The following is a 15,590-nucleotide window of genomic DNA, read 5'->3' as shown; positions in this document are numbered from 1 at the left end:
TAGGTCTTTTAGTAGGCACTATTTTTCATGACATCAGATTTATTAAGAATATTGGGCTTGGTTTTATTTTACTACTGCTTGGTATGCCAAGAATTCCATAACATGTTAAACTGTCTGTCATTTTATTCACTCTTAGAAATGTGGGATTAATGATGTCCTAATTGTGAACATATAGGTAAATTCAAGATAAACTAATGAACAAGATGTATGGTCTAAGGTTTCACTAATCAAAAATACCTTTTTTCCCCTACTGAATAAAAGAAGTAAATGTATTAAATGCATTATATAAAAAATTATATAAATACCTGTCTACTTTACGTTGAGGCCTGAAGTAAAAAAAACATGCTAAAAAAATGCCGAGCGAGGCAGTATGAACCAGATGTACAAAAAATTGTGTGCGTGATTTAGTCTATATTGTAATAATAATAATACAGAAAAATTACTTATTGCTCGGTATATTCTAAAACATATAATGTTTGTTAAATTAAGAAAAGGTTATAAATTGTTAAATATATTAAAGTTATCTTCGGTGGTAATTTTTTTTTACTGTTACAGCACAGATTGTCATACACAGTTAGTAGCTATATAAAATAATAATGGTTTAATGAAATGCTAAACGTAAATAGGTTTGTAAATACTTGATAAGTGCTTTACACAAACTCTGAGAAACTATTTACATGCATAAAATATACTAAAAAATATTTTATGATTTATTACCATTTTTTGTTGGTTTTTCTCAGTTTCTTACAGTGAATCACATCCACACAAAACCTCATCACCATCTTCGCTAACATTAGATTCGAGAAGTCTTTTTTGAAATTAATAAGTTTATCCACCTCGATATCAACAAAATCAAATCGATATCAACACAGTTCCTCCACTTATCTGCCATTACAAATTATCATCTTTTCCCCACTTCCTAATACTGTACATTTTCTGTGTTTAACTATACTGCAAGAAGGACTCTCGGCCATAGTTATATTTCATGACACTTAAAAACAAAAATTTAATCTCTAACACTAATAAAGCAAATAAGTCATAAATTTCAGTATGATACTTACTTAAACCAAATTAATGACAAAGAAAACCTCACTCAAAGAAACTTCTATCACAAGCAGTTAAAATAACAATGAAGTTTCACAAGACCAAGTAATCATTTTTAAAAGAGTGTTGGAAATATAATTAAACTGTGTCATAAAACTATTAATAGCTATGAAGTATTATTATTGTTTACATAACGTCTTATATGATATGTACCAAATTGCAATTTACAAATACTTTCACTAACGCATAGAACGTTTGTTTACTTTAGGCTTCAAGTAGAAAATAATATGAATATTATAAAATTAAGAATCTACAATTAATATAAATTTTAAAAATAGTGCATTGTTTACATTGCTGTAGACCTAACATATTTATAATTACATAATTATAACTAATAATGTTATAATCTGATATTAATAACAGGCATAGGAAATGATTAACTTTCTTATCGTGTGATAGCTGTTTTTAAAAAGGATGATCATTTTTATCCACTGTGGATTGCATCAACTGGTTGAAGGTTGTCATATGTATGTGTGTTGTGTGTTTGCATGCACTACACACTTGCAGATTGTTTACTTAAAGGCCTCAACATAAAGTAGAAAAAAAATAGTAAAAATCAAGTAATTACTTTCTTCTTGATGGAAAGTGACAAATTAGTTTTTCCTGATTTATATAACTTGACCTCTTTTTTCTAATGGCTTCAATTGATATAAATCAACTTACGACACCACTTTGAGCAACTGCCTCTGTAAATAATGATGTTCTATATACTGTCAATCCCTATGGTGAGCAGAATAAAGGTATCACTTGCAGTGGTAAATCTGAAGTGCAATTCAGAAAACTAAGCGTGGAGTTGAGCATAAGTGTATTTTTACAAGCCACTTACAACTATTAAACTATGGCAACCTGACACAGTTATTTTACAATTACTGACTAATTAAAAAATTATAGATATTAATAATGAAATAGTGTCACATATATGAGTATGAACCATCAAACTAAAAGGTTTTCATTGGGAAATGAAATTATTGTTTTTAACATTTGCTTATAATGAGTATTTTTTCTGCTCATACAGATCAAATTTGATAACAAAGAATGGATTAATCATCTGACCTTAATCATTTTAGCATTAATCTATTGACTTTTTTTTTTGTAAAAGAGGCATCACTGATGTTATTAACAAATGGTTTTCCTTATAGTGTTTATTACCATTTTACTTTGGAACGTAGGCTGTTTAGTTTTTATCAAACTGCCAAAAAAGGTTTATTTGGAAATATTATCATAAATATTTTTCAGCATATTATGCCCATTAGAGAACTATTATTAAACACCAGCTCATAAAAGTTTTTAAAACTTCATAATATATGTTGCCAAAAATTAAACTTGTCCCCATCATTCATTAGTGAACAGGAAAATGGATTAAAATCATAATCTATACTAGTTTAAGTGATATACAGAAATGTGATATACACACATGAAAATAAAGAAAATTTAAAAAATTAAATTTCATATGAAAAATAGTTATACAAAAGTGATATAATTGATTTCATCCATAATATGTACAAAAGAAATGTAATAAGCCCATTAACATGTTCTTATCCACAAGTAAATTATCACTTTGATCATTTCTGTTTCATAAATTTTACATTCATAATGTTAAATAGTCCACCAGGCTGATTTCATGGTTAACTCATCGTTGCAAATCATTAACACCTAGTTTTCAAAGTCAAAAGTTCTGAGATTCAAATCCTAGTAAAAGTTAATTGCTTTTATACAGATTTGAATACTAGACAGTGGACACAGGTGTACTTTGGTGGTCAGGGTTCAATAATTCATACATTTCGGGAATAGTTGGCATGAGTATACAAGACTCATATACATATCATCTTCATCTGATTGGCCTGTGCAGGATTGCTTGTACCACACACACATTAGGAAAGAAAATGTAATTGTAGGTTATAATCTTTTCTTGGTTTTAATTCATATTTAGTAAGTTACTAATTTCTAAAACATTTAAGTTACTATTTATTTTTCCAGTATAAATATGGTTACAGGTAATTAAGTACACAGATGTTACCTCTATAATAATTATTTTTATGGTTTGTTTTATATCTTATTTATTTTTTTGGTTTAAAAACCAAATATATTATTTTTTAGATTTATTATTTTTTCAGTTAAAAGATATTTTTACTTATTTATTTGTTATTTGAGCAACAGCAGGCTTATGCATAATCAAGTCACTTTATGGCTGATGAATTTTGAAGATTATGATAAATATCAAACTTGACCAGATTTGAACCTGTAATCTTCTGGATGAAATGCAGACACTCCATCATGGAGATCAGTGGAGTGGTATTTTTTTAAAACTACATGAAAAGACCATTTTAATGGGAGTTTCAGATGACTTATTGACTTTTTATAAAGTTATCTTTAACTTTGGCATACTGTCTGTACAACTATTTTGCATATGAAATTTATTTCGTATTATAGAATAAATATTATGATTTTTATGAGTTTTAATTAATGAGTAATTATGTATTATAGTTTAAAAAGTAAAGAGTTTATCTTTTTAATATTTGTTTCAGTTTTTTTCTATTATTATTTATGTTAATAGCTAAAAAGGTAATTTTTACTTTTACGTGTTTTAAGAGTAAAACATAAATTTTGTTGTTGTATTAGTTTCATACATTTACCATGACTATCTGTTTGTTATAACTGGTTATATCACATGCATGTAAAAATTATTATTATTGTCTACAAGAATATTATCTACACAAAGGCCTAATAAATGATGTATGAGGCATGTTTTTTTAACTTGCCGCCTATAAACACATGTAAAGATGGTGTATATGCAGCCAGTTATTTCAATCAGTGATCATCTATTAGCAGGAACAGTTTAGTCCAGTCTTTTTCCACCTGTGGGGCACACTTCCCTAGAGGGGTGTGATAACACTAAATCGATAGCGCAAGCATATTGAAAAGAAAATATTATTAAAAAAAAATTATTAATTTTCTGAAAAGAAACCAAAATACATTCTGACATAATAAATAATAAAATACACATTTACACTGATATAATGCACATATAAATAGGATTGTATCAGTACTGCACAATGTATTTAATAATTAACTTATAAATACTAAATTAAAAAAACAAGTTTAATAATTATTAGTGACTTCCCTGGACCTGTCTTGCAAAGCAAAGTTTTTCAAAGGAAGGTTTAATGTTAGAAATAGACACTCTTGAGTTCTTTTTCTATATTTAACTGAGATCTACATTTTGTCTTGAAAGCAGCCACCGCAGAAAATCCGATTTTACAAAGGAAGGATGTTGAAAATGGTAATAATAAATGAAATGCTTTTGTTTTCAGTCAAGAAAACTGATCATCCACCCTGCCCAAAATTCAGTGAGTGATTTATTACTAAATTTTTTTTTGATTTGGCCACTTGCTGTTAAGTCTATGAAGATTTCTTCTTCGGCAGTTGACAGCTCTTCGGTAGTATTTTGAAATGGATCCCAAACCCACTCGTAACTTGCTACCAAGTTGTCAGCAGGAAAATACTTTTTAAACTTTTTTGCCAGTATGACTAAATGATTTTCAATGGTTACAAAAACAACTTTCACATGTTGTTTTTCAACCTTGTAAGTTTTAACACATTCATCCACATTTGGAAATATTTCTAGGTTTTTTACTTTAAATTTCTGCCCTACAATTCCAGTTTTCTACAAAAAGCATTGACTTTATCACTCATATCTAACATATGTTTATTTGTTCATTGTAGTTAAGATTCAGCGTATTTAATTTCTCAAACATTTCAACCAAGTAGCTCAATTCCATCACGTATAAACCATTTCAAAACTTCTCGGTTTTCATCTTCTAGGAAAAATGAAGATTTCATCTCTTAATTCGTAAACACATTGCAAAAATTTTCCACGTGATAACTGTCTTTCCTCACAGTAAAATAGTAATGCTAAATGCACTGCACCCATAAAAGTGAACTAGGCGCGGGGTTCGTGCTTCCACAGTCTCTGTTATCTAGTTAAGGCAATGATCTGTTAGAGGGCGATGATGTAGGACAAGAAGAGAGATGTCCGAAAGAAGTCTGCAGCGAAGGCAAAGGCTGAACTAAAATTCAGGGATGTAAATGTCTACCGAGGCATTTACATCAGTGTCAACCCAACTTAGGGGCCTGGCTGATAATAACATGTATAATCAGTTAGAGGGTCAAAAGACAACCTCCATTAAAGCCTATCAGGGCTAGGAACAGATAGGGTGGTGTGGCAACCGGAATAGCCACAAGGTGGGTGTCTTCCCTTACGGGGGCTGGGATGTACTGTACCCATGTCTTTACAAAGTGCAGGAAAGATTAATGATTTTAGGGGTCTCATTTTTACATAATTTACTACGGTTACAACCGTCATTTGCACAACATTCAGACCAGGACTCATTTCTTTGGAAGTCGGTGATCTCTGTGGATCATGCAATGTGACACACCGTGGAGAATTTTGTTTCACAAGTGAACTAGCACCATCGATGCATATTCCGACGCAATTTTTCCACTCTATGCCTCATTTATAAAATCATTCAAGATAGCAAAAAATGCGAGTGCTGTTGCTTTGTATTCTATTGGTTTTCAGAAAAGTAGTTCTTCTACTGCTGACTTACCATCACAAAATTGAACATAGGCAATGAAATGAGCTTCTCTATTGCTAACTGTTGCCACATTAAGCTGTATTGAAAAATTTCTGTCACACAACTTCCCGAAAAGCTGATGCTGTACATCTTTAGCTGTATCACCAATTCGACGGGCAACAATATCATTTGATAAAGGTATGTGGACTGTGACTGTTTGGCAAGATTATCTCCGAACATAGTTTCTACAATCTCAATTACAGCTGGCAGAATAAACCCTTCACCAATGGTGTGAGGCTTTTTACATTTGCCTGTTTTATATAAAACTTTGTAGGAGGCAAGTAAAGCTTTTTCATTCACAAAATTTTTTCAAATGTTTGCTTTTCATATGATTTTAATTTTAATTCGAATAATTCTCGGGGTTTGTTAACGTACTCGCTATGAAGCATTTCCAGATACCGTTTAAGTTTATTAGGTTTCATGCTGTCTTCTACCAAAATTTTTGAGCAAATGACACACAAAGGTTGTTCTTCTTAATTTACTTCAGTACTGGGTAAACCCAAAATTTAAGTATTCTGGAGAATATTTTCTTGATTTTATTTTCGGAACCACGTTCGTCTGTACACTTGTTGATGCTTCATTATCGTCTAATGCTCGCTTACGCCCAGTTAAAAATTTATCCAGATTCTGCATAAACCTACTGCCGTGAACATTTAATACCGTGAATTGCAAATTACAGCATACACATTCACGATAGATTCAAAAGCGATAGAAAGATCGACTCGACTGAGACTGGCTGTAATTTAACGAGATGCAGCATTTATACACGTTTGCGCAGACTTTCGAGATAAATCGGAACTTCTCGCGAAGCCGCGAGAATGTCCGATATGGTGGAGATAAGACAGGTAGCAATAGAGAGTTATGATTCTGGTTTTGTCAATGCAGCGGATCGGTTTCCAAACATCAATAAATTTACTTATTCTTGGTAATTTGTAAGGTTTGTAATTAAGGTCGTAGTGTAGCTTTAGCGTCAAAATACATTATTATTGTATACATTGTTATTGTATGAGTGGTGGGGCATGATGAAAATTTGGTCGCAAATACTGAAAGGTTCAGAAACGCTGGTCTAGTAACTTTGTAACTAGTTGTTTATATTCATCCATTTATATAAGTACATTTTGTATGCCACGTATGAAGTTGGAGGATTAATCCGATTTTTGATGGCAGAAAACAATTCTGCGGCTAAAATTCACGGGCTACTTTGTGACAACGGGCCAAATATTATTATTAGTGAAGCTAGATTAAGATAGTGGTGTCGATCATTTTGAGAAGGGCAAACGAATATTCATTATGAAAAACGTAGCGGCCACCGTCGGTGATCAGGATGATTTGATTGAAAAAGTTGACGAATAAATCGAGAAAACCGGCGATTCATCATGTCACAAGGATATTTTTGATTTATGAAGTTTGGAATGAAAAAATTAAAATTTCGTAATTTCTTTTAGAAGAAATTAAGCCAGTGAAACCCTATGAAAAATGTGTTTAAGGTAGTTACATAGAAAAGTGGTAAATAATTGTAGTTTTTATGTGTACATAATATAAAGTTTGTCCACATTTTCCAATTTTGTTTTAATTTCAAAACTGGCGTTACTTAAAAATAGGTATTGTATAAATATTATTTTGTAAGTATACTTAATCCCAAGAACTATTTTGAATTCAAAATCATGATTATGAATTTCTGACAAAGTATTACAATATTCCATTATCAGACTGTAGATAAATTTTTTTATTAAATTGGAAATAATTTTTATTGCATATTAGTGACTTGATTGTTAATGTTATTGACGCTAAAGCTACACTACAACCTTAATTACAAACCTTACAAATTACCAAGAATAAGTAAATTTATTGATTTTTGGCAACACAGACCGCTGTATTGACAAAACCAGAATCAATATCTCTATAATAATTAACAATTATTATAAAATAATTCCTGATTATTTATATTCATTTTTTATGATCATGAATGATGTCATTTATGACTACAATGGAATATATGGTAGTAATATCTAATAATAGTATAATAAATACAAAAAAAAAATTACAATGAAATTGTAAACCGTATGGTAAGACTGTTAACCGTATTGTTAACTGTTTTTAACAAAATGATACTGATATCAAAAAAGGTAAGACACTATATTTCTATTATCAAAATCTGTTATTAATTTAGAATTTTGTTTTAAAAAAATACATGTTAAATATATGTAATAGACAATAGATATACAATAGTAGATAATAAACTAGGTTTAAGCGTTTCATATAATAAGGAAAAAATAGAAAAATTTTTATTGGCCCAATTTCATTTATACTTATTACATATCACATTTATAGAAATAATACAATTCTTATAATTATTAATTGTTTAATAAATTTTGCAACTATACTCAGCTTCTTTAAAGCAAAAAGGTATATGCACAAAGTGTGTGTGTGTGTATATATATATATATATAAAGCAAAATGTATTTGTATACCCATAGAAATGTAAACATAACTGTTTTTATAATTTTCTTGGTAAGTTAAGCTTACTCTTATCATTACTTATCTGTCACACTTATTTTTTTTTTAAATATGAAAATTCAAATGTATAAACTAATACTTTTATTTATTTTTTTAAATGAAGTGATGGGAATTAAAAAAACTGTTTCATCTTCAGTACTTTCAAATGTATATTAATATTCTTAAAAAATTATATTTGGAACAAAATTTATCAGAAGTTCAAAATGATAAAGGATGTATAAAGTAAAGTAGAGATCAGAACCATTCTGTCAAAATCAAGTAGAGTTTTCATGCACAAAAGAAGTTTTATTAAAAAAATATGGATCTAACTATTAGAAAGCTTTTCTTTAAAATATTTATGTGAAGTGCAGCACTTAAGAGAATTAAAATTTTTGCTGGAATCTTGTAAAGAGAAGAAATTGTTTGGTTTACCACATACTAAGATAATAAGGTTAAATTAATTTTGTAATAGAAGGATGTGTAGATAGAAAGTAAAGAGAGAAGTAGAGACTGAAATGGTTAACTAAACATAAAATGTAGTAAATATGTTGAGCTTGAGAGATTACTAAAGAAAAGAATTAGAAAACTGCATCACTTATATGACTGATATAACAAAAAAAAAATTATTAAATTTGTATTATTACTCATTCAAGAAAATGGAAGTATGTTTTGTTAGAAAAAATTCACAAATTGGTTGGAGTTTTGTGTTTTACCTCCTAAAAAAATAATTTTACATAACAGACATTTTGAGTATTATATACTGCCATTTCCTGTAATGTAATAATATTACTTTAATTTAAAAAGTAAAAAAGAAGACATTTACTTTCCGAACAATATATACTTTTCTCATTATAAAGTGCTTGATATAAAAAAAAAAAAAAACATTTTTTAAATTCATTATTCTAAGACCTGGAGTCATGAAATATTTTACAAAGATTTTTTTTTTGTAACTTTCACAGAGGGGGAAATTTCAGATCATACCTCCCTTATAGAATTTAAGGTTTCACTGCTGCTAGGTTACAGATGCCAACCTGTCACCACAATAGATCCCTCTTATCATATGGTAATTTATTATGCACTAGGATTTTTTTTTTGTATGATTAATGATAAATCTTTTTGGGACTTATCGAATTAAAATTGTATTCCTGCTTTAAATCTTTTCAATACACTATCTATCTGAGTACTTATAAGTGGAGTGAATTTATTATGAGATTTGCCATTATGAGATTTTAAACATCTGTAAAATTAATTAATTTCAGGAATTAAAATACTTCAAGAATAACCCCAACAATTCTTAACATTGCCTTTCCACTTTTTTTAAAAATTTACAGTAAAAAAGTATTCATGTCTTTACTTACTCTTGTAAGAAAGGGAATTTTTTTGGTAATCCTAACATATATGGAAATGAAAATTCCTTAAGGATGTCTTGAGTTAGAATTTTTGTTCTGAAAAAAGAAATTTTGGCATCTGTTTGAAAACAAATTTTATTAGCATTAGATATATAACATATTTTATATTTGTATTCAGTTTAAGTGCACGAAACAAGATTAAATAGCTTCATTCATTCATGTGAAATATATAGTTGTACATAACTGACATTTTCACTGGCATACAGCAACAAGTTCATAGTTTATATTTGTGTTTTATCACACCATCTTTATTAAGTTTAAGTTGTGCTCTTAAACATTTGGGATTTGAAAATTCTACCCTGAAATGACTGATATCAGGTGCTGTGTTGTAATTATATAATAAGATTGTGTAAATGTCTGTGTGTACGTGTGTGATTGTTGTAGGCAACCTTATTCCGGAATCATAAGTCATTCCGAAAGACATGGCCATTCTCCAGTATAACATCCTACATCAGGCTTACCAAGGAAAAAATGAATGAAATGTTTTTCTGTTTCCTTCTTCACTAATAAATTATATGTTACATTAATCTTATATGATAACATTATAAGTATTATTTTATTATTATTTATTTATTTTTTATTAATTTGGTTATTTATTTAATTTTTTGATTGTTTTCTTATATTCACTTTTTCTTCAATGCCTACAATTGATGACCATTTCATTTAACAATTGAAATGACCATCTTATTTTAGAAAGTTTTTTGAGTATAATCTTGTTTTTCAGTTTATTTTATTTTAATAACTGTTTGGCATAGTTCTTTATTTCTATTTTGTAGATCAACACTTGTTATATTGAAAATATTAAAAGGTTTAAAATTGTTGTATATTAAGTTTATTTACTATTTTAATAAATCTCCATAAGTTAAAAAATCTAATTATAAATTGATTAAAACAAATCTGTAATAAATAACTTTTCTATTGCTAAGAAAATTACTTGTAGAAAAATAGTAACTACTATTCTACTCATTCTTACCTGATTAAACCAAATTTAATGACCTTTATATATTTTAATACTTTTTTTGAAACTTGGTAAAATAGTTTCAAACATAAAAAAGAAAAAAGTGTGTATGTCAGCCTAAATGTGAGGAAGGAAAGTTTTTTGTATGCATTTTTGTCAGACATTCTACAACTATTATCAAGAATTTTATAAATATTATTTGAGGATCTGCTGATTTGAAAAAATATGTAAGGTAAAATATATTAGGAAAAAATATTTGTAAAAATATATGTATGTATTTGCTGTATATGTAAAATATGCAATAATTTTTTTTTCTTTCCCCAAATGCTGAACCCTTCATACTATTTTTGATCTTCATATTACACATATCTTCAATTTACTTAATGAACAAAATTTAAGATGGACAGAACTTTGCCTTAGTTCTCTTCCTTTTGGTTAGCATGCATTTTGTTTTCATAATTGTTTTCTAATTCAGATATAATTTTTAAAATTATCTTCTACTTTAAGATTTATGTTTTTATTATAATTAAAATATTAAAAGGCGTCACAAAATTTTATAAATATGCATTATAGATTGGTAATCTAGTAAGTTTGATAAAAATTATAGCTATTTGTTAATAGTAAAATTTTTGTTTATATTGCAATCAGCTGCAGTGCCATCCTGGTAACATCATCACCTTTTTCTTGAACTACCTTTAATTCTTAAATCTGACCAGATAATAGTAAACCATTTGAACCAGATAAAGAAAAAATTTGCGTGTGTTTGATGCTTCCATTCAGACTTTATAATTTTAAAAAATTTTGTGATATAAGTTTTGATATTATAAGTATTAAAATGTTTAGTCTATGATTAAAATAGGCTGTAGAGTTTATGATAGCTCCCATTTTCTTTTATATTGTAAATATTTTTACTCTTTTCCATAATTTTTTTCTTTCTACTATATAATATTTCTTCATTATAGCTGTTTTAATCAATCCTTCTTTCACAGTATCTCTCTTCCTATTTTGAAGTTCACTTAATTATACCATTCTGATTAACCTTCTATTATAATCTACTTACATTACTTCTTTATTTTCTATTCTGTCCAACCTTTTATTTCAAATGCATCCAACCTACCTTATCCCATTCTCTTAATGTTGTTGCTTCACACCTATATAAAAGTGCATTCCAGTTCGACAATTGAAAAAATGCTTTTTCAACTCTTAACTTCATTTTTCATTAATCTTTTATTAATGTACTGTATGGTATGTGGATTGTTTAATTCCTCCTTCTTTTGTGTAAACCCTCATTACCCACTTGCACTGTTCCCTACCTTTATTTTGTTTCTTAATATTAACTTCTTTTACACAGTCTGCCATACTTTCTCATTTTTAAGTCATCCGTCTAATATCCATTGCTTCATCCCTAAAAATACCATGTCACTTGCTAGTTTTATGCAATAATTTTTTTTTCTTTCCCCAAATGCTGAACCCTTCATACTATTTTTGATCTTCATATTACACATATCTTCAATTTACTTACTGAACAAAATTTAAGATGGACAGAACTTTGATTTAGTTCTCTTCCTTTTGGTTAGCATGCATTTTGTTTTCATAATTTTTTTCTAATTCAGATATAATTTTTAAAATTAACTTCTACTTTTCCAAGCTAATTCTTGACTTTTTAATATTTAGTTAGATTATGCCATATTAGTCAGTAAAATGCTGTTTCCATATTTTATGCCTTCATCTGTTTCTCCATACCTCTCAACAGTCATGTATATTAACCCAATTGTAGTCCACATATTGCCTACTTTCTTCCGCATGATATTTTTCTAAAACTATTTACTGCCTTTTTTTTAATTATGCTAGAGGAGGGCACATTTCAACAGTTTCAATAGGAACTACTGTTATGATAGAACAGCTGGCAGTAGGTTCCCCTCCATTTACCATTATATGTGCTTTGTTATGGAATTAGTTCTGTTTTGTTTTCTGTAAAATTAAAACTGTTTTTATCAATTATTTTTCTTAATCGCCATCCATTGAGGTTAGATTTATTCAAAAAATTAATTAAGAATTATTGCATCTAACCATATTAACAACTAGAAACTCCTTTTTTGAAAAGAGTTGTTAACACTGTAACCTTAACACTGTAACACTGTAACCCTCAAAATAGTTAAGTACTACTAATTTAATAAGTTTTCTTTCAGATTCAGGCAATTTCATATGAACTTACATAAAGAAGCATAGTAAGACAGACGTGAATGAGGAAGAGATTGCTAAGGCCTTGCAAACCGTTAAAGATGGTGTGTCCCTTAGGACAAATTGAATGAACTGTTCTGCTTTATTTTATAAGATAGAAAAAAATTTTATGAATTTGTAATTGATCATCATAGAAGTATAATAACAATTTATTATCAATAGTAATAAAAATTCTATTAACTAAAAACAGTAAGTTTAATTTTTATTACCAAAAAATGTAAGGCAATAGATCTTGACAATAACCCACCAGTGGATACTTCATCAAACTCTTTAACTCCAAGTATACAAGTTGGCAAGTTTTCACCACAGATCAAGAAAATATGCTTTTTCATATCGTAAAAAGTTCAAATATGAACTATAGCCTAACTTACAAACAAGTATGAGAAATAACAGTGTGTATGATTGTCAATGCTGTCGGAAATAAAGTCCCTCCAGTATTTTTATTTCCTAGGGTGAAATTCCGTGATACACTGTGTTTAGAGCACCTGGGGGAAGTTCAGGCTTAGTAAACAGTACCAAAAGTAGAGATGATCGGCCCTCTAGTTTTACAGGTTCTAGAACATATAAAAACACACAAGGTGTTTGAAAGAAAAAAAAATTTGACTGGTAATAGACAACCATGAAAGCCATTGAACTCTTGATGCTATATTGTTTACTAGGGGCAATGGTATAGTGTTAATAACATTTCCCCCTTATTGCACGCACTGACTCCAGCCCTTGAATGTTAGAATAATGGGACCATTTAAGTCTAAACTGAAAAGCACAAAATGACTTGCTAGTATCAAATCCTTTCTCTTTCTCTCTCTCTCACTCTCTCTTTCTTTTTTTCAGTTAGCCTCTTTCTGTTTAAACTTAGTGAAGTAAGGTATTACTTCAGAGGATGAAGGAGAATGATATGTATGAACATAAATTAAGTGTAGTCTTATTAGTCTCAGGTCTACCATTCCTGAGAAGTGTAGTTAATTGAAACCCAACCATCAAAAAACACTGGTATCCATGATCTACCACTGTACAAATTAATTCTAATCTGTACAAATTAACTGCCTTTATTAGGATTTGAACCTTAGAACTCTCAACTTTGAAATCAGCTAATTTAGTATCAAATCCTGCAAAAACAATCACCATCCACAATCTGGCTGCATTAACAAACGCAGCTTACATTTCTTCATTTACAATGAAAAATATTAGTAAAGCTTTTAAAGCAATTGGTACTTGGCCAATTTCTGATTTTGAAGTGTGTAATGTTAGGCCTAATACTAGACCTATTCTTAAAGTAGCAGTCCTGCAACAGGATCAATCTCCTAGAGTTGATTTTTTTGCTTATTGTAGCAACCTACACAACTGAAAATCACCCTACAATAAACAAAAAAAACCCTGCAGCAGACTTATTGAGTTATTAAGTTGAGTTGATAAGAAAATAGATAAAAAATGAATACAAGCCTGTAAAAAAAAGTTTTATTTGATAATCTTCTGGTAGTGAGAGTGGAGAAGTATCTTTATAATGTGAAGATGTAGAACAACTTTTGATTTTTGGGACATAAAAATTTGAAGAAAATATGTTCTTTGAAAATGATAATTTTGCAATACTAATAAATGATTCTAAACTTGAAGCGTTTGTATAAAAGAAGAAGAAACTTCTGTTTGTAGGACAATTAGAAGATAAAGAAGACAATTACAAAATGAGATTTATGTAAAGAAAAGGAGAATCTTTGCTGAATGTTGAAAGGTAAACCATTAAAATTAAACTTCCTCAACCACACAAGTGGAAGAACTTCTTGAATTAGTTTTTTACTGGTATTTCCTGTAAATCTTTCCTTTGTTAAAAAAATAAATTAATGTAAAATTTAAATAACAATTTAATATTTTATGCTTTAAATGAATAAGTTAAGTGTAATCATAATATTTCATCAGTTTTCAAATTTATAAATTCAATTTTACTGCATTATTTTTACAAAAATTTTTTTTGTATTATAAGTACAGTATTATTGGGTTATGGCCTAAAGAATGCTGTTGGATGAATTTGTCATTAATATTGGCCTTTTTTATTTAATACTTTTAGTATTATGTTTTGTTATACTTTCCAGTCATAATAAATCATAATTATAAAAAATATGCTAATTTACTGATAAAGATTTAAAGGAAAATATTGTGTTTAATTTTAGCAACACATAAAATGTGTTTCTGAAATCCAAGGTTAGTGAAACTGGTTGTAGAAACAATTGTGAAGGGGAAAAAAACAGTAGAGGATAAAAAATATTTAATAATTTAAATAAATAATTAAGGATATAAATGTAAGAGATATATTGAAGCTATGAAAAATGCAGCATTCCTTTTATGTATGGACTTCTGAAGTACTTCAATTCAGTCAAATTGATGACAAAAAAAAACAAACTAAATTATAAAAATATTACAGAAAGTAAAAAAAAATGCAGTGTTTTTGTATTACGATTGTTTTACTACAGCAATACATCATTTTTAATTTTAAAACAATTGAACTATATATGTGTAAAAACTTACAATAATTCAGTAGATTTTATTCCAAAACAAATAACTATTAAAATCAGTAAATAATGTTTAATTTTCATGATCGTGGATTTGTAAGTTTCATGTCAAAAATATTAGGTTCGTTAAGAACACGTGTAAGTTGTAGGATATTTTTAATTTATACCAAATACAGTAGCTTTTACGTTTGTGTACTTTATTGCTGTTGCTTATAAACGTTTTCAATGAGTATTGTTCGATTTGATT

The 15,590-nt window shown here is 28.6% G+C and overlaps 2 protein-coding genes across 6 annotated transcripts in view; one reads left to right on the top strand and one right to left on the bottom strand.

The window, feature by feature from the left end:
* Window positions 1-12,385, bottom strand: part of LOC142321120 (uncharacterized) — a 31,138-nt gene extending 18,753 nt beyond the window's left edge. Inside the window, exons 1-2 of the mRNA XM_075359110.1 lie at window positions 12,345-12,385; window positions 9,593-9,679 (exon numbers count right to left, since the gene is read on the bottom strand). Of these exons, the coding sequence (XP_075215225.1) occupies window positions 9,593-9,679; window positions 12,345-12,385 (128 nt within the window). The remainder of the gene's footprint in view (window positions 1-9,592; window positions 9,680-12,344) is intronic.
* Window positions 1-15,590, top strand: part of LOC142321531 (adenosine 3'-phospho 5'-phosphosulfate transporter 2-like) — a 42,661-nt gene that overhangs the window by 8,452 nt on the left and 18,619 nt on the right. Inside the window, exon 1 of one of the 5 annotated variants that reach the window (XM_075359686.1) lies at window positions 14,341-14,568. The exons of the other annotated variants lie outside the window; for them this stretch is intronic. Within the exon in view, the coding sequence (XP_075215801.1) occupies window positions 14,559-14,568 (10 nt within the window). The 5' untranslated portion in view covers window positions 14,341-14,558. Of the gene's footprint in view, window positions 1-14,340; window positions 14,569-15,590 lie in introns of those variants that run through there. 5 annotated transcript variants of the gene reach the window in all.

The sequence above is a fragment of the Lycorma delicatula genome, chromosome 3 (genome assembly GCF_047948215.1).
Source record: "Lycorma delicatula isolate Av1 chromosome 3, ASM4794821v1, whole genome shotgun sequence".
Taxonomy (NCBI): Eukaryota; Metazoa; Arthropoda; class Insecta; order Hemiptera; family Fulgoridae; genus Lycorma; species Lycorma delicatula.
This window is presented reverse-complemented; position numbering and strand designations above follow the sequence as displayed.